Source organism: Melanotaenia boesemani, chromosome 9, assembly GCF_017639745.1.
Source record: "Melanotaenia boesemani isolate fMelBoe1 chromosome 9, fMelBoe1.pri, whole genome shotgun sequence".
NCBI lineage: Eukaryota > Metazoa > Chordata > Actinopteri > Atheriniformes > Melanotaeniidae > Melanotaenia > Melanotaenia boesemani.
Window position 1 is genome coordinate 36357143 of NC_055690.1, and position 20945 is coordinate 36378087.

The 20945-nt window shown below is 42.6% G+C and overlaps 1 protein-coding gene across 1 annotated transcript in view; it reads left to right on the top strand.

The window, feature by feature from the left end:
• The window catches only part of ece2b (endothelin converting enzyme 2b), a 52866-nt gene extending 34289 nt beyond the window's left edge, over positions 1–18577 (top strand). Inside the window, exon 19 of the mRNA XM_041994795.1 lies at positions 16377–18577. Coding sequence (XP_041850729.1) covers positions 16377–16553 — 177 coding nt within the window. The 3' untranslated portion in view covers positions 16554–18577. The remainder of the gene's footprint in view (positions 1–16376) is intronic.
• Positions 18578–20945: the final 2368 nt, after the last annotated feature.

The following is a 20945-nucleotide window of genomic DNA, read 5'->3' on the forward strand; positions in this document are numbered from 1 at the left end:
TACACTACTGTTGTAATGACCCTGGTACTACTGCTGTAATAATGGCCATGGTATTACTGCTGTAATAATGACCCTGGTACTACTGCTGTAATAGTGACCCTGGTACTACTGCTGTAATAATGGCCATGGTAACACTGCTGTAATAATGACCCTGGTACTACTGCTGTAATAGTGACCCTGGTAACACTGCTGTAATAGTGACCCTGGTAACACTGCTGTAATAATGACCCTGGTACTACTGCTGTAATAATGACACTGCTTACACTACTGTTGTAATGACCCTGGTACTACTGCTGTAATAATGACCCTGGCACTACTGCTGTAATAGTGACCCTGGTACTACTGCTGTAATAATGACCCTGGTAACATTGCTGTAATAATGACCCTGGTACTACTGCTGTAATAATGACCCTGGCACTACTGCTGTAATAGTGACCCTGGTACTACTGCTGTAATAATGACCCTGGTACTACTGCTGTAATAATGACCCTGGTTACACTGCTGTAATAATGACCCTGGTACTACTGCTGTAATAATGACCCTGGTTACACTACTGTTGTAATGAACCTGGTACTACTGCTGTAATAATGACCCTGGTAGTACTGCTGTAATAATGACCCTGGCACTACTGCTGTAATAGTGACCCTGGTACTACTGCTGTAATAATGACCCTGGTACTACTGCTGTAATAATGACCCTGGTAACACTGCTGTAATAATGACCCTGGTACTACTGCTGTAATAATGACCCTGGCACTACTGCTGTAATAGTGACCCTGGTAACACTGCTGTAATAGTGACCCTGGTACTACTGCTGTAATAGTGACCCTGGTACTACTGCTGTAATAATGACCCTGGTAACACTGCTGTAATAATGACCCTGGTACTACTGCTGTAATAATGACCCTGGTTACACTACTGTTGTAATGAACCTGGTACTACTGCTGTCATAATGACCCTGGCACTACTGCTGTAATAGTGACCCTGGTACTACTGCTGTAATAATGACCCTGGTACTACTGCTGTAATAATGACCCTGGTAACACTGCTGTAATAATGACCCTGGCACTACTGCTGTAATAGTGACGCTGGTACTACTGCTGTAATAATGACCCTGGTACTACTGCTGTAATAGTGACCCTGGTACTACTGCTGTAATAATGACCCTGGTAACATTGCTGTAATAATGACCCTGGTACTACTGCTGTAATAATGACCCTGGCACTACTGCTGTAATAATGACCCTGGTTACACTGCTGTAATAATGACCCTGGTACTACTGCTGTAATAATGACCCTGGTTACACTACTGTTGTAATGAACCTGGTACTACTGCTGTAATAATGACCCTGGTAACACTGCTGTAATAATGACCCTGGTAGTACTGCTGTAATAATGACCCTGGCACTACTGCTGTAATAGTGACCCTGGTACTACTGCTGTAATAATGACCCTGGTACTACTGCTGTAATAATGACACTGGTTACACTACTGTTGTAATGACCCTGGTACTACTGCTGTAATAATGACCCTGGTACTACTGCTGTAATAATGACCCTGGTAACACTGCTGTAATAATGACCCTGGAACTACTACTGTAATACTGACCCTGGTACTACTGTTGTAATAATGACCCTGGTACTACTGCTGTAATAATGACACTGGTTACACTACTGTTGTAATGACCCTGGTACTACTGCTGTAATAATGACCCTGGTACTACTGCTGTAATAATGACCCTGGTACTACTGCTGTAATAGTGACCCTGGTACTACTGCTGTAATAATGACCCTGGTACTACTACTGTAATAATGACCCTGGTAACACTGCTGTAATAATGACCCTGGTACTACTGCTGTAATAATGACCCTGGCACTACTGCTGTAATAGTGACCCTGGTAACACTGCTGTAATAGTGACCCTGGTAACACTGCTGTAATAATGACCCTGGTACTACTGCTGTAATAATGACCCTGGTAACACTGCTGTAATAATGACCCTGGTACTACTGCTGTAATAATGACCCTGGCACTACTGCTGTAATAGTGACCCTGGTAACACTGCTGTAATAGTGACCCTGGTACTACTGCTGTAATAGTGACCCTGGTACTACTGCTGTAATAGTGACCCTGGTACTACTGCTGTAATAATGACCCTGGTAACACTGCTGTAATAATGACCCTGGTAGTACTGCTGTAATAATGACCCTGGCACTACTGCTGTAATAGTGACCCTGGTACTACTGCTGTAATAATGACCCTGGTACTACTGCTGTAATAATGACCCTGGTTACACTGCTGTAATAATGACCCTGGTACTACTGCTGTAATAATGACCCTGGTTACACTACTGTTGTAATGAACCTGGTACTACTGCTGTAATAATGACCCTGGTAACACTGCTGTAATAATGACCCTGGTAGTACTGCTGTAATAATGACCCTGGCACTACTGCTGTAATAGTGACCCTGGTACTACTGCTGTAATAATGACCCTGGTACTACTGCTGTAATAATGACACTGGTTACACTACTGTTGTAATGACCCTGGTACTACTGCTGTAATAATGGCCATGGTATTACTGCTGTAATAATGACCCTGGTACTACTGCTGTAATAGTGACCCTGGTACTACTGCTGTAATAATGGCCATGGTAACACTGCTGTAATAATGACCCTGGTACTACTGCTGTAATAGTGACCCTGGTAACACTGCTGTAATAGTGACCCTGGTAACACTGCTGTAATAATGACCCTGGTACTACTGCTGTAATAATGACACTGCTTACACTACTGTTGTAATGACCCTGGTACTACTGCTGTAATAATGACCCTGGCACTACTGCTGTAATAGTGACCCTGGTACTACTGCTGTAATAATGACCCTGGTAACATTGCTGTAATAATGACCCTGGTACTACTGCTGTAATAATGACCCTGGCACTACTGCTGTAATAGTGACCCTGGTACTACTGCTGTAATAATGACCCTGGTACTACTGCTGTAATAATGACCCTGGTTACACTGCTGTAATAATGACCCTGGTACTACTGCTGTAATAATGACCCTGGTTACACTACTGTTGTAATGAACCTGGTACTACTGCTGTAATAATGACCCTGGTAGTACTGCTGTAATAATGACCCTGGCACTACTGCTGTAATAGTGACCCTGGTACTACTGCTGTAATAATGACCCTGGTACTACTGCTGTAATAATGACCCTGGTAACACTGCTGTAATAATGACCCTGGTACTACTGCTGTAATAATGACCCTGGCACTACTGCTGTAATAGTGACCCTGGTAACACTGCTGTAATAGTGACCCTGGTACTACTGCTGTAATAGTGACCCTGGTACTACTGCTGTAATAATGACCCTGGTAACACTGCTGTAATAATGACCCTGGTACTACTGCTGTAATAATGACCCTGGTTACACTACTGTTGTAATGAACCTGGTACTACTGCTGTCATAATGACCCTGGCACTACTGCTGTAATAGTGACCCTGGTACTACTGCTGTAATAATGACCCTGGTACTACTGCTGTAATAATGACCCTGGTAACACTGCTGTAATAATGACCCTGGCACTACTGCTGTAATAGTGACGCTGGTACTACTGCTGTAATAATGACCCTGGTACTACTGCTGTAATAATGACCCTGGTTACACTGCTGTAATAATGACCCTGGTACTACTGCTGTAATAATGACCCTGGTTACACTACTGTTGTAATGAACCTGGTACTACTGCTGTAATAATGACCCTGGTAACACTGCTGTAATAATGACCCTGGTAGTACTGCTGTAATAATGACCCTGGCACTACTGCTGTAATAGTGACCCTGGTACTACTGCTGTAATAATGACCCTGGTACTACTGCTGTAATAATGACACTGGTTACACTACTGTTGTAATGACCCTGGTACTACTGCTGTAATAATGACCCTGGTACTACTGCTGTAATAATGACCCTGGTAACACTGCTGTAATAATGACCCTGGAACTACTACTGTAATACTGACCCTGGTACTACTGTTGTAATAATGACCCTGGTACTACTGCTGTAATAATGACACTGGTTACACTACTGTTGTAATGACCCTGGTACTACTGCTGTAATAATGACCCTGGTACTACTGCTGTAATAATGACCCTGGTACTACTGCTGTAATAATGACCCTGGTACTACTGCTGTAATAGTGACCCTGGTACTACTGCTGTAATAATGACCCTGGTAACATTGCTGTAATAATGACCCTGGTACTACTGCTGTAATAATGACCCTGGCACTACTGCTGTAATAGTGACCCTGGTAACACTGCTGTAATAGTGACCCTGGTACTACTGCTGTAATAGTGACCCTGGTACTACTGCTGTAATAGTGACCCTTGTACTACTGCTGTAATAATGACCCTGGTAACACTGCTGTAATAATGACCCTGGTACTACTGCTGTAATAATGACCCTGGTACTACTGCTATAATAATGACCCTGGTACTACTGCTGTAATAATGACCCTGGTACTACTGCTGTAATAATGACCCTGGTACTACTGCTGTAATAGTGACCCTGGTACTACTGCTGTAATAATGACCCTGGTAACATTGCTGTAATAATGACCCTGGTACTACTGCTGTAATAATGACCCTGGCACTATTGCTGTAATAGTGACCCTGGTAACACTGCTGTAATAGTGACCCTGGTACTACTGCTGTAATAGTGACCCTGGTACTACTGCTGTAATAGTGACCCTTGTACTACTGCTGTAATAATGACCCTGGTAACACTGCTGTAATAATGACCCTGGTAGTACTGCTGTAATAATGACCCTGGCACTACTGCTGTAATAGTGACCCTGGTACTACTGCTGTAATAGTGACCCTGGTACTACTGCTGTAATAGTGACCCTTGTACTACTGCTGTAATAATGACCCTGGTAACACTGCTGTAATAATGACCCTGGTAGTACTGCTGTAATAATGACCCTGGCACTACTGCTGTAATAGTGACCCTGGTACTACTGCTGTAATAATGACCCTGGTACTACTGCTGTAATAATGACCCTGGTTACACTGCTGTAATAATGACCCTGGTACTACTGCTGTAATAATGACCCTGGTTACACTACTGTTGTAATGAACCTGGTACTACTGCTGTAATAATGACCCTGGTAGTACTGCTGTAATAATGACCCTGGCACTACTGCTGTAATAGTGACCCTGGTACTACTGCTGTAATAATGACCCTGGTACTACTGCTGTAATAATGACCCTGGTAACACTGCTGTAATAATGACCCTGGTACTACTGCTGTAATAATGACCCTGGCACTACTGCTGTAATAGTGACCCTGGTAACACTGCTGTAATAGTGACCCTGGTACTACTGCTGTAATAGTGACCCTGGTACTACTGCTGTAATAATGACCCTGGTAACACTGCTGTAATAATGACCCTGGTACTACTGCTGTAATAATGACCCTGGTTACACTACTGTTGTAATGAACCTGGTACTACTGCTGTAATAATGACCCTGGTAGTACTGCTGTCATAATGACCCTGGCACTACTGCTGTAATAGTGACCCTGGTACTACTGCTGTAATAATGACCCTGGTACTACTGCTGTAATAATGACCCTGGTAACACTGCAGTAATAATGACCCTGGCACTACTGCTGTAATAGTGACGCTGGTACTACTGCTGTAATAATGACCCTGGTACTACTGCTGTAATAATGACCCTGGTTACACTGCTGTAATAATGACCCTGGTACTACTGCTGTAATAATGACCCTGGTTACACTACTGTTGTAATGAACCTGGTACTACTGCTGTAATAATGACCCTGGTAACACTGCTGTAATAATGACCCTGGTAGTACTGCTGTAATAATGACCCTGGCACTACTGCTGTAATAGTGACCCTGGTACTACTGCTGTAATAATGACCCTGGTACTACTGCTGTAATAATGACACTGGTTACACTACTGTTGTAATGACCCTGGTACTACTGCTGTAATAATGACCCTGGTACTACTGCTGTAATAATGACCCTGGTAACACTGCTGTAATAATGACCCTGGAACTACTACTGTAATACTGACCCTGGTACTACTGTTGTAATAATGACCCTGGTACTACTGCTGTAATAATGACACTGGTTACACTACTGTTGTAATGACCCTGGTACTACTGCTGTAATAATGACCCTGGTACTACTGCTGTAATAATGACCCTGGTACTACTGCTGTAATAATGACCCTGGTACTACTGCTGTAATAGTGACCCTGGTACTACTGCTGTAATAATGACCCTGGTAACATTGCTGTAATAATGACCCTGGTACTACTGCTGTAATAATGACCCTGGCACTACTGCTGTAATAGTGACCCTGGTAACACTGCTGTAATAGTGACCCTGGTACTACTGCTGTAATAGTGACCCTGGTACTACTGCTGTAATAGTGACCCTTGTACTACTGCTGTAATAATGACCCTGGTAACACTGCTGTAATAATGACCCTGGTACTACTGCTGTAATAATGACCCTGGTACTACTGCTGTAATAATGACCCTGGCACTACTGCTGTAATAGTGACCCTGGTAACACTGCTGTAATAGTGACCCTGGTACTACTGCTGTAATAATGACCCTGGTACTACTGCTATAATAATGACCCTGGTACTACTGCTGTAATAATGACCCTGGTACTACTGCTGTAATAATGACCCTGGTACTACTGCTGTAATAGTGACCCTGGTACTACTGCTGTAATAATGACCCTGGTAACATTGCTGTAATAATGACCCTGGTACTACTGCTGTAATAATGACCCTGGCACTACTGCTGTAATAGTGACCCTGGTAACACTGCTGTAATAGTGACCCTGGTACTACTGCTGTAATAGTGACCCTGGTACTACTGCTGTAATAGTGACCCTTGTACTACTGCTGTAATAATGACCCTGGTAACACTGCTGTAATAATGACCCTGGTAGTACTGCTGTAATAATGACCCTGGCACTACTGCTGTAATAGTGACCCTGGTACTACTGCTGTAATAATGACCCTGGTACTACTGCTGTAATAATGACCCTGGTTACACTGCTGTAATAATGACCCTGGTACTACTGCTGTAATAATGACCCTGGTTACACTACTGTTGTAATGAACCTGGTACTACTGCTGTAATAATGACCCTGGTAGTACTGCTGTAATAATGACCCTGGTTACACTGCTGTAATAATGACCCTGGTACTACTGCTGTAATAATGACCCTGGTTACACTACTGTTGTAATGAACCTGGTACTACTGCTGTAATAATGACCCTGGTAGTACTGCTGTAATAATGACCCTGGCACTACTGCTGTAATAGTGACCCTGGTACTACTGCTGTAATAATGACCCTGGTACTACTGCTGTAATAATGACCCTGGTAACACTGCTGTAATAATGACCCTGGTACTACTGCTGTAATAATGACCCTGGCACTACTGCTGTAATAGTGACCCTGGTAACACTGCTGTAATAGTGACCCTGGTACTACTGCTGTAATAGTGACCCTGGTACTACTGCTGTAATAATGACCCTGGTAACACTGCTGTAATAATGACCCTGGTACTACTGCTGTAATAATGACCCTGGTTACACTACTGTTGTAATGAACCTGGTACTACTGCTGTAATAATGACCCTGGTAGTACTGCTGTCATAATGACCCTGGCACTACTGCTGTAATAGTGACCCTGGTACTACTGCTGTAATAATGACCCTGGTACTACTGCTGTAATAATGACCCTGGTAACACTGCTGTAATAATGACCCTGGCACTACTGCTGTAATAGTGACGCTGGTACTACTGCTGTAATAATGACCCTGGTACTACTGCTGTAATAATGACCCTGGTTACACTGCTGTAATAATGACCCTGGTACTACTGCTGTAATAATGACCCTGGTTACACTACTGTTGTAATGAACCTGGTACTACTGCTGTAATAATGACCCTGGTAACACTGCTGTAATAATGACCCTGGTAGTACTGCTGTAATAATGACCCTGGCACTACTGCTGTAATAGTGACCCTGGTACTACTGCTGTAATAATGACCCTGGTACTACTGCTGTAATAATGACACTGGTTACACTACTGTTGTAATGACCCTGGTACTACTGCTGTAATAATGACCCTGGTACTACTGCTGTAATAATGACCCTGGTAACACTGCTGTAATAATGACCCTGGAACTACTACTGTAATACTGACCCTGGTACTACTGTTGTAATAATGACCCTGGTACTACTGCTGTAATAATGACACTGGTTACACTACTGTTGTAATGACCCTGGTACTACTGCTGTAATAATGGCCATGGTATTACTGCTGTAATAATGACCCTGGTACTACTGCTGTAATAGTGACCCTGGTACTACTGCTGTAATAATGGCCATGGTAACACTGCTGTAATAATGGCCATGGTAACGCTGCTGTAATAATGACCCCGGTACTACTGCTGTAATAATGACCCTGGCACTACTGCTGTAATAGTGACCCTGGTAACACTGCTGTAATAGTGACCCTGGTAACACTGCTGTAATAATGACCCTGGTACTACTGCTGTAATAATGACCCTGGTACTACTGCTGTAATAGTGACCCTGGTACTACTGCTGTAATAATGACCCTGGTAACACTGCTGTAATAATGACCCTGGTACTACTGCTGTAATAATGACCCTGGCACTACTGCTGTAATAGTGACCCTGGTAACACTGCTGTAATAGTGACCCTGGTACTACTGCTGTAATAGTGACCCTGGTACTACTGCTGTAATAGTGACCCTGGTACTACTGCTGTAATAATGACCCTGGTACTACTGCTGTAATAATGACCCTGGTAACACTGCTGTAATAATGACCCTGGTACTACTGCTGTAATAATGACCCTGGCACTACTGCTGTAATAGTGACCCTGGTAACACTGCTGTAATAGTGACCCTGGTACTACTGCTGTAATAGTGACCCTGGTACTACTGCTGTAATAGTGACCCTGGTACTACTGCTGTAATAATGACCCTGGTAACACTGCTGTAATAATGACCCTGGTACTACTGCTGTAATAATGACCCTGGTTACACTACTGTTGTAATGAACCTGGTACTACTGCTGTAATAATGACCCTGGTAGTACTGCTGTCATAATGACCCTGGCACTACTGCTGTAATAGTGACCCTGGTACTACTGCTGTAATAATGACCCTGGCACTACTGCTGTAATAATGACCCTGGTAACACTGCTGTAATAATGACCCTGGCACTACTGCTGTAATAGTGACGCTGGTACTACTGCTGTAATAATGACCCTGGTACTACTGCTGTAATAATGACCCTGGTTACACTGCTGTAATAATGACCCTGGTACTACTGCTGTAATAATGACCCTGGTTACACTACTGTTGTAATGAACCTGGTACTACTGCTGTAATAATGACCCTGGTAACACTGCTGTAATAATGACCCTGGTAGTACTGCTGTAATAATGACCCTGGCACTACTGCTGTAATAGTGACCCTGGTACTACTGCTGTAATAATGACCCTGGTACTACTGCTGTAATAATGACACTGGTTACACTACTGTTGTAATGACCCTGGTACTACTGCTGTAATAATGACCCTGGTACTACTGCTGTAATAATGACCCTGGTACTACTGCTGTAATAGTGACCCTGGTACTACTGCTGTAATAATGACCCTGGAACTACTACTGTAATACTGACCCTGGTACTACTGTTGTAATAATGACCCTGGTACTACTGCTGTAATAATGACCCTGGAACTACTACTGTAATACTGACCCTGGTACTACTGTTGTAATAATGACCCTGGTACTACTGCTGTAATAATGACACTGGTTACACTACTGTTGTAATGACCCTGGTACTACTGCTGTAATAGTGACCCTGGTACTACTGCTGTAATAATGGCCATGGTAACACTGCTGTAATAATGGCCATGGTAACGCTGCTGTAATAATGACCCCGGTACTACTGCTGTAATAATGACCCTGGTACTACTGCTGTAATAGTGACCCTGGTAACACTGCTGTAATAGTGACCCTGGTAACACTGCTGTAATAATGACCCTGGTACTACTGCTGTAATAATTACCCTGGTACTACTGCTGTAATAGTGACCCTGGTACTACTGCTGTAATAATGACCCTGGTAACACTGCTGTAATAATGACCCTGATACTACTGCTGTAATAATGACCCTGGCACTACTGCTGTAATAGTGAACCTGGTAACACTGCTGTAATAGTGACCCTGGTACTACTGCTGTAATAGTGACCCTGGTACTACTTCTGTAATAGTGACCCTGGTACTACTGCTGTAATAGTGACCCTGGTACTACTGCTGTAATAATGACCCTGGTACTACTGCTGTAATAATGACCCTGGTAACACTGCTGTAATAATGACCCTGGTAGTACTGCTGTAATAATGACCCTGGCACTACTGCTGTAATAGTGACCCTGGTACTACTGCTGTAATAATGACCCTGGTACTACTGCTGTAATAATGACCCTGGTTACACTGCTGTAATAATGACCCTGGTTACACTACTGTTGTAATGAACCTGGTACTACTGCTGTAATAATGACCCTGGTAGTACTGCTGTAATAATGACCCTGGTACTACTGCTGTAATAGTGACCCTGGTACTACTGCTGTAATAATGACCCTGGTACTACTGCTGTAATAATGACACTGGTTACACTACTGTTGTAATGACCCTGGTACTACTGCTGTAATAATGACCCTGGTACTACTGCTGTAATAATGACCCTGGTAACACTGCTGTAATAATGACCCTGGAACTACTACTGTAATACTGACCCTGGTACTACTGTTGTAATAATGACCCTGGTACTACTGCTGTAATAATGACACTGGTTACACTACTGTTGTAATGATCCTGGTACTACTGCTGTAATAATGGCCATGGTATTACTGCTGTAATAATGACCCTGGTACTACTGCTGTAATAGTGACCCTGGTACTACTGCTGTAATAATGGCCATGGTAACACTGCTGTAATAATGGCCATGGTAACGCTGCTGTAATAATGACCCCGGTACTACTGCTGTAATAATGACCCTGGTACTACTGCTGTAATAGTGACCCTGGTAACACTGCTATAATAGTGACCCTGGTTACACTGCTGTAATAATGACCCTGGTACTACTGCTGTAATAATGACCCTGGTTACACTACTGTTGTAATGAACCTGGTACTACTGCTGTAATAATGACCCTGGTAGTACTGCTGTAATAATGACCCTGGCACTACTGCTGTAATAGTGACCCTGGTACTACTGCTGTAATAATGACCCTGGTACTACTGCTGTAATAATGACCCTGGTAACACTGCTGTAATAATGACCCTGGTACTACTGCTGTAATAATGACCCTGGCACTACTGCTGTAATAGTGACCCTGGTAACACTGCTGTAATAGTGACCCTGGTACTACTGCTGTAATAGTGACCCTGGTACTACTGCTGTAATAATGACCCTGGTAACACTGCTGTAATAATGACCCTGGTACTACTGCTGTAATAATGACCCTGGTTACACTACTGTTGTAATGAACCTGGTACTACTGCTGTAATAATGACCCTGGTAGTACTGCTGTCATAATGACCCTGGCACTACTGCTGTAATAGTGACCCTGGTACTACTGCTGTAATAATGACCCTGGTACTACTGCTGTAATAATGACCCTGGTAACACTGCTGTAATAATGACCCTGGCACTACTGCTGTAATAGTGACGCTGGTACTACTGCTGTAATAATGACCCTGGTACTACTGCTGTAATAATGACCCTGGTTACACTGCTGTAATAATGACCCTGGTACTACTGCTGTAATAATGACCCTGGTTACACTGCTGTAATAATGACCCTGGTTACACTACTGTTGTAATGAACCTGGTACTACTGCTGTAATAATGACCCTGGTAGTACTGCTGTAATAATGACCCTGGTACTACTGCTGTAATAGTGACCCTGGTACTACTGCTGTAATAATGACCCTGGTACTACTGCTGTAATAATGACACTGGTTACACTACTGTTGTAATGACCCTGGTACTACTGCTGTAATAATGACCCTGGTACTACTGCTGTAATAATGACCCTGGTAACACTGCTGTAATAATGACCCTGGAACTACTACTGTAATACTGACCCTGGTACTACTGTTGTAATAATGACCCTGGTACTACTGCTGTAATAATGACACTGGTTACACTACTGTTGTAATGACCCTGGTACTACTGCTGTAATAATGGCCATGGTATTACTGCTGTAATAATGACCCTGGTACTACTGCTGTAATAGTGACCCTGGTACTACTGCTGTAATAATGGCCATGGTAACACTGCTGTAATAATGGCCATGGTAACGCTGCTGTAATAATGACCCCGGTACTACTGCTGTAATAATGACCCTGGTACTACTGCTGTAATAGTGACCCTGGTAACACTGCTGTAATAGTGACCCTGGTAACACTGCTGTAATAATGACCCTGGTACTACTGCTGTAATAATGACCCTGGTACTACTGCTGTAATAGTGACCCTGGTACTACTGCTGTAATAATGACCCTGGTAACACTGCTGTAATAATGACCCTGGTACTACTGCTGTAATAATGACCCTGGCACTACTGCTGTAATAGTGACCCTGGTAACACTGCTGTAATAGTGACCCTGGTACTACTGCTGTAATAGTGACCCTGGTACTACTGCTGTAATAGTGACCCTGGTACTACTGCTGTAATAATGACCCTGGTACTACTGCTGTAATAATGACCCTGGTAACACTGCTGTAATAATGACCCTGGTACTACTGCTGTAATAATGACCCTGGCACTACTGCTGTAATAGTGACCCTGGTAACACTGCTGTAATAGTGACCCTGGTACTACTGCTGTAATAGTGACCCTGGTACTACTGCTGTAATAGTGACCCTGGTACTACTGCTGTAATAATGACCCTGGTAACACTGCTGTAATAATGACCCTGGTACTACTGCTGTAATAATGACCCTGGTTACACTACTGTTGTAATGAACCTGGTACTACTGCTGTAATAATGACCCTGGTAGTACTGCTGTCATAATGACCCTGGCACTACTGCTATAATAGTGACCCTGGTACTACTGCTGTAATAATGACCCTGGTACTACTGCTGTAATAATGACCCTGGTAACACTGCTGTAATAATGACCCTGGCACTACTGCTGTAATAGTGACGCTGGTACTACTGCTGTAATAATGACCCTGGTACTACTGCTGTAATAATGACCCTGGTTACACTGCTGTAATAATGACCCTGGTACTACTGCTGTAATAATGACCCTGGTTACACTACTGTTGTAATGAACCTGGTACTACTGCTGTAATAATGACCCTGGTAACACTGCTGTAATAATGACCCTGGTAGTACTGCTGTAATAATGACCCTGGCACTACTGCTGTAATAGTGACCCTGGTACTACTGCTGTAATAATGACCCTGGTACTACTGCTGTAATAATGACACTGGTTACACTACTGTTGTAATGACCCTGGTACTACTGCTGTAATAATGACCCTGGTACTACTGCTGTAATAATGACCCTGGTACTACTGCTGTAATAGTGACCCTGGTACTACTGCTGTAATAATGACCCTGGAACTACTACTGTAATACTGACCCTGGTACTACTGTTGTAATAATGACCCTGGTACTACTGCTGTAATAATGACACTGGTTACACTACTGTTGTAATGACCCTGGTACTACTGCTGTAATAATGGCCATGGTATTACTGCTGTAATAATGACCCTGGTACTACTGCTGTAATAGTGACCCTGGTACTACTGCTGTAATAATGGCCATGGTAACACTGCTGTAATAATGGCCATGGTAACGCTGCTGTAATAATGACCCCGGTACTACTGCTGTAATAATGACCCTGGTACTACTGCTGTAATAGTGACCCTGGTAACACTGCTGTAATATTGACCCTGGTAACACTGCTGTAATAATGACCCTGGTACTACTGCTGTAATAATGACCCTGGTACTACTGCTGTAATAGTGACCCTGGTACTACTGCTGTAATAATGACCCTGGTAACACTGCTGTAATAATGACCCTGATACTACTGCTGTAATAATGACCCTGGCACTACTGCTGTAATAGTGAACCTGGTAACACTGCTGTAATAGTGACCCTGGTACTACTGCTGTAATAGTGACCCTGGTACTACTGCTGTAATAGTGACCCTGGTACTACTGCTGTAATAGTGACCCTGGTACTACTGCTGTAATAATGACCCTGGTACTACTGCTGTAATAATGACCCTGGTAACACTGCTGTAATAATGACCCTGGTAGTACTGCTGTAATAATGACCCTGGCACTACTGCTGTAATAGTGACCCTGGTACTACTGCTGTAATAATGACCCTGGTACTACTGCTGTAATAATGACCCTGGTTACACTGCTGTAATAATGACCCTGGTTACACTACTGTTGTAATGAACCTGGTACTACTGCTGTAATAATGACCCTGGTAACACTGCTGTAATAATGACCCTGGTAGTACTGCTGTAATAATGACCCTGGTACTACTGCTGTAATAGTGACCCTGGTACTACTGCTGTAATAATGACCCTGGTACTACTGCTGTAATAATGACCCTGGTAACACTGCTGTAATAATGACCCTGGTACTACTGCTGTAATAGTGACCCTGGTTACACTACTGTTGTAATGAACCTGGTACTACTGCTGTAATAATGACCCTGGTAGTACTGCTGTAATAATGACCCTGGTACTACTGCTGTAATAGTGACCCTGGTACTACTGCTGTAATAATGACCCTGGTACTACTGCTGTAATAATGACCCTGGTAACACTGCTGTAATAATGACCCTGGTACTACTGCTGTAATAGTGACCCTGGTACTACTGCTGTAATAATGACCCTGGTACTACTGCTGTAATAATGACCCTGGTTACACTGCTGTAATAATGACCCTGGTACTACTGCTGTAATAATGACCCTGGTTACACTACTGTTGTAATGAACCTGGTACTACTGCTGTAATAATGACCCTGGTAACACTGCTGTAATAATGACCCTGGTACTACTGCTGTAATAATGACCCTGGCACTACTGCTGTAATAGTGACCCTGGTACTACTGCTGTAATAATGACCCTGGTACTACTGCTGTAATAATGACCCTGGTAACACTGCTGTAATAATGACCCTGGTACTACTGCTGTAATAATGACCCTGGCACTACTGCTGTAATAGTGACCCTGGTAACACTGCTGTAATAGTGACCCTGGTACTATTGCTGTAATAGTGACCCTGGTACTACTGCTGTAATAATGACCCTGGTAACACTGCTGTAATAATGACCCTGGTAGTACTGCTGTAATAATGACCCTGGCACTACTGCTGTAATAGTGACCCTGGTACTACTGCTGTAATAATGACCCTGGTACTACTGCTGTAATAATGACCCTGGTTACACTGCTGTAATAATGACCCTGGTACTACTGCTGTAATAATGACCCTGGTTACACTGCTGTTGTAATGAACCTGGTACTACTGCTGTAATAATGACCCTGGTACTACTGCTGTAATAATGGCCATGGTAGTACTGCTGTAATAATGACCCTGGCACTACTGCTGTAATAGTGACCCTGGTACTACTGCTGTAATAATGACACTGGTTACACTACTGTTGTAATGACCCTGGTACTACTGCTGTAATAATGACCCTGGTACTACTGCTGTAATAATGAACCTGGTACTACTGCTGTAATAGTGACCCTGGTACTACTGCTGTAATAATGACCCTGGAACTACTACTGTAATACTGACCCTGGTACTACTGCTGTAATAATGACCCTGGTACTACTGCTGTAATAATGACCCTGGTACTACTGCTGTAATAATGACCCTGGAACTACTACTGTAATACTGACCCTGGTACTACTGCTGTAATAATGACCCTGGTACTACTGCTGTAATAATGACCCTGGTACTACTGCTGTAACAATGACCCTGGTACTACTGTTGTAATGAGCCTGGTACTACTGCTGTAATAATGACCCTGGTACTACTGCTGTAATAATGACCCTGGTACTACTGTTGTAATGAACCTGGTACTACTGCTGTAATAATGACCCTGGTACTACTACTACTACAGACTGGTTTATACTGGGATTAAAAGCTGCTACAGACTGGTTTATATTGAAAAAACAAATAAAAAGCTTGCGTTCATGTCTTTTTGGAATAGTGATCATCTTTTTGTGTCTCTTACAGGTGTGGTGCTCAGTTCGAACACCAGAGAGCGCTCATGAGGGCCTGGTGACCGACCCCCATAGTCCCCCTAGATACCGAGTCATCGGCACGCTGGCCAACTCGCCGGACTTCAGCCACCACTTCAATTGTGCCGAGGGGACCCTCATGAACACCGGGAAGCGCTGTGAGGTCTGGTAGATTGAAGCGGACCGGGTCGGCTGGAGGCGGGGTTAATTAGGTTAATCTGCTAATTGACAGGTTAACTGGCTCGTTAGTGTCTTAATTAGAGTCTGCAGTTGTTGCGGTGCGTTCAGGGGTGCAGGTGTAATCTTCAGTTAATCTGCTAATTAGCAACGATCAGACTCACTTCATGTCTGGAAACTTTATAGGGGGCCAATGGACTTCCAGGCCTGATGGACTGATGACGATGAAGATGACAAAGCCACTCCGTTATCACCATTATTGATCATTAATAATAATGGGCTTTGATTTGTGAGTGTGTGTGTATGCCCGTGTGTGTGGAGCAAACTCTGTTACTGATCTAAGTGATGACCTCACTGTGATGACCTCATACCAATTGGACCTGTTACATCACTCTCAGGTGTGAGGAAGCTGTCATTTGATTGGCTGGAGGGCTTCATTTTTTCAGTTTTATACACCTAATAAGATTAAAATTATTCATTTTGTCAGTTCAATTTAGGTTTGAAATGTTCCAGATAGTTTGAAAATGCTTGTAAATAATCCCAGACAACTATCTAAAGCAGCCATGATGAAGAGAAGGAACTTTAAACACTTTTTGACCACAGTCTTTCGTACGTCTCAGAGTTTCTAAATGTGTTTGAATTCCATGTTGTGAATCACTGCCCTTTAATTTAACGCCTTAAAGCCCATCAGAAGTAATCATGTTGTTTTAGGCTTTTTTAAGGTAAAAAAAAGTTTGTCCACTTGCATCATGTAAACACTGTAAGCTGCCTCTTTAGTGTTGTCATGGTTACCAAAACTCAGCATCACATCCATGGTTTTATTCCAGAGTTCAGTGAGAAGCAAAAAATGCATTAAAATTAGACTTTAAACTTCTTTAAAAATAAATTTAAAAAAAACTAAAAAAGCTATTGCAGTATTCCTGACACTGGAGCTGAGATCTGAGATGAGCATGAGGCGTTCAGGAACTACAACTGACTAGACTTTCAGACATTTCAGAGCAGCAGCTCTGCATGGAAAAGTCTTCAGGCCAGGTTAAAGAACTCAGTAACTGGGAGGAAGCTAAAAACTAAATAAACCCTTTGGGGATTTTCAGGAATTCATTTGAGAGACTGAACTGAGCGTGGGGTCTTGGGGTTGAAACCAACAAGCATTCAGGGACTAAAAAATAAATGTGGGTTATTTACATGTTGAAATAAAAAACATTAAGGAAGTAAAAAAGGATGACAACATGAAAGGTGTTTTAAAGAATGTACCTGTCTGTGGTGCATTCAGGGACCTGGAAACTGAAAGTGTAAATAGTATGATGACAACACAACTCACTGTATAGTGACAGTTCACGTGTGCGCATGCATGTGTGCGCTTTGCCTCCTGATGACATCACTGTTCAATCCCGTGCAGCTCCTGTTTGTGTCGTCATTTGTTCAAAGAAGCTGCTTCCTGCCAAAGATGTGTGTGTGCGTGTGCTGGTGTGTTCATGCTTGTGAGGATTGCTGTAAATCACCAGGCATGTGGGGACGTTTCAGAGTTTGGGGACATTTAGGAATGTGGGGAGATTTAGTAAAGTGGGGACATTTGGGATTGTTGGGATGTTTGGGAATGTGGGGTTCAGTCCTCAGAAACCTTTCTTTTCCTACAGTCAGAGTTTGAACCGTCCTGGTCAGCATTTCCCAGCATCCTCAATAGACTGTTCAGGTTTGGGTTTATTTGGGGATGAGGATTTAAGTCAGCGATGGTCCTCACAAGTATAGATGAGTGTGTGTTTGGGTCAGAGCTGTGTCATTGTGTGTACAGTAGACAATAATAGAAACTATGTAGAATAAACTCAGCTCATTGTAATCTGTCTGTCCTGAAGGGGACGTTGGTGCTCTGGTCATCCAATCAGAGAGCTGCGTTCCACATGGCTGCTCTCAGAGGTCTGACAGAGGTTTTATGACTTGATTTTGATGTCACAGAACTTGTAGGAATCAGAGATGTTTTCTATCAGAATGCAGAAATATAATAAATATGAACACAATGAACCGCCGTCCTGCTGTCACTGTAAACACTACACTTCCCAGATTGCACCTCCAACATGAATAAAGTGAAACTTATTTTAATGGAAGTCCAACCAGCTGTGAGCTCAGTCTTTGTTTTTGTGAAGTTTCAGGATGTTAAAATTTCTAAAACCTGAGTGGTGTTTAACCCCTTAAGAGCTGTAATTACGACAGGCTGCCAGGATAATGATGTGTTTTTATTGAGGACAAACGTAAGTTTCAAAATCTGGCAAGTATTTGTCATTATATAGAAGAAAATTAGTGTTATATTTGAATTTTCATCGTTTTTCTCATTAACAATTGAAATATACATGCAGAGAAAACGTCAGATACTTAACCTGTTTTATATCTTCTCAAAATTTTTGTTTGCCTAGATCTGGTTGTTGCCTAGGTTGTTATATTTGTCCATGTTGATGGGTTTTTTGTTTTGTTTTTTTTTTGCTGCAGTGGTCAGTAAAGATGTTCCTGACCATGTGAAAACCTCCTTATACCTCCAGGGTGTGCTACTTTTGCAGAATGGAGAAAAATATCAAGACATATAAAGATATATTATGAGACTAGATAAGATTTATCCTAAAGAAACCGCCATGTTTCTACAAAATGCTCAACAGTACAAGAAAAGGAAAAGAAATAAATGTAACAAAGTAAAAAATGTAATAATGAACATTTCTCCTTCCACTTTTTTCATATTATAACTAATAAATCTATAACTGATCATGAACTTTGGCAAAAAGTACGAACAACAAAGAGGATGAACTACAACAAAAACGGGGTGAAAACAAACTCCCAGAAACAATACTGTTATTTAAAAAAATTTTATTTAAAGGTCCCATAATATACATTTTTTCAACAATGTCATACAAGTGTCAGAGGCCCAACAACATTGTTTTCAAAGTGTGTTACCCCAAATTCACCCTTGATCCTTAATTTCTGTCATCCCAAAAGTAGCTTTAGTGAGCTCTAATGAGAACGGGCTGTTTCTGGGTCTGAACCTTTAAATGCTCATGAGTGGTGCCTGTTCACGCCCCTCTCTGGGATAGCACCTGGCTTTCGCTGGCACCCGCTCTGTAATTTCAAAGAGCAGGCTCAGCTAACCGGGGGGCGGGTCAATGGCAGTATCCACTACTGGGGTGAGTGTTTTTTTCCCTTCGTGAGGTCACAAAAGGAAAGATCTCAGACTCACCTGTTTGACCACACGGTTGCTAAAAAGCGGAGCAAGCAAGTCAGAGAGGAGACAGAATTTTCTCATTTTGGGACCTCATACAGGGTATGAAGACACATATGACTGTTAGAAAACCTTTAGAAAGTGAATTTTGGATAATATTGGACCTTAAACAAAACTCCACTGAAAGATCAGACTTAGGCTAAAGGGAGGATAGATCTGCCCATTTTGCGCATGCAAGGCTGAGTTGTTCCCACCGGTGAGAATTGGATGGTTTTTATTATTTATTAATTGTTTTTACCAGCATCAACGTTTTTATTAAAGCCTCTGTAAAACGTTACATTTTAAGACACTGCTAGAGACAAAATGGCTGCCTCGTGCCTTGTTGAACATGCAAACACTGACAGGCAGACCGCCAACCTGAAAGAGGACATCTTTAACTCTGACAAACTGAGGTCCAAGAACGAACTGCCTGACAGCCTGCTGGAGTCGGCCCACAGCAACGCTCAATGCACACTTCCTCACTGAAGGCGGCTCTCCAGGGATCCAGACACCTCGCCTCGGCTCATCACCAAAAAGCCCACTCTGGTCCTGTTCGGTGTTAAAGAACCCTCAAAACAGGGTAAAACATCACATGAATGGCAAAATCGCCACAGTCATTTTTTAGAGCTCTAATTTTTCTTTTACTTATAAATCAGTGTTTTTTTTTTTTTGTTTATAAACTGCTCATCAATCGCAGGCTGGTTCACAGCAGGCATCGCCACAGTTGGTTTCAACAGGGTCAGTCATTCAGCCTGTCCCGCCTCTCTGCTCCAGCTATTCTTACCGAGGCTTCTCCTCCAAATTTAAGTTTTTATTTTCAGTCAGGGGAGGCAGAAGAGGGGGTGGAACTGCATCAATTGTTTGACGATCAATCTAATTTGAATATCATGCTTTTGTCTTTAGCAAGCCACCTATTTTATGTAGCTATTTATAGACCACCCAGCCTCCCTCCTGCTTTATACAAGAAGCTTCTGACTTTTTAACTGTAACACACTCAAAATACAGCAAAGTTTTATTAACTGGTGATTTATTGACAATAGTTCTGATTCTCTTGCAGAGGAGAATATTAAAAACTGTCTAGAAACAACACATCACACAGCCTGCTCACAACAGAGGACACACCTTAGACCTGGTCCTAACCTATGGTCA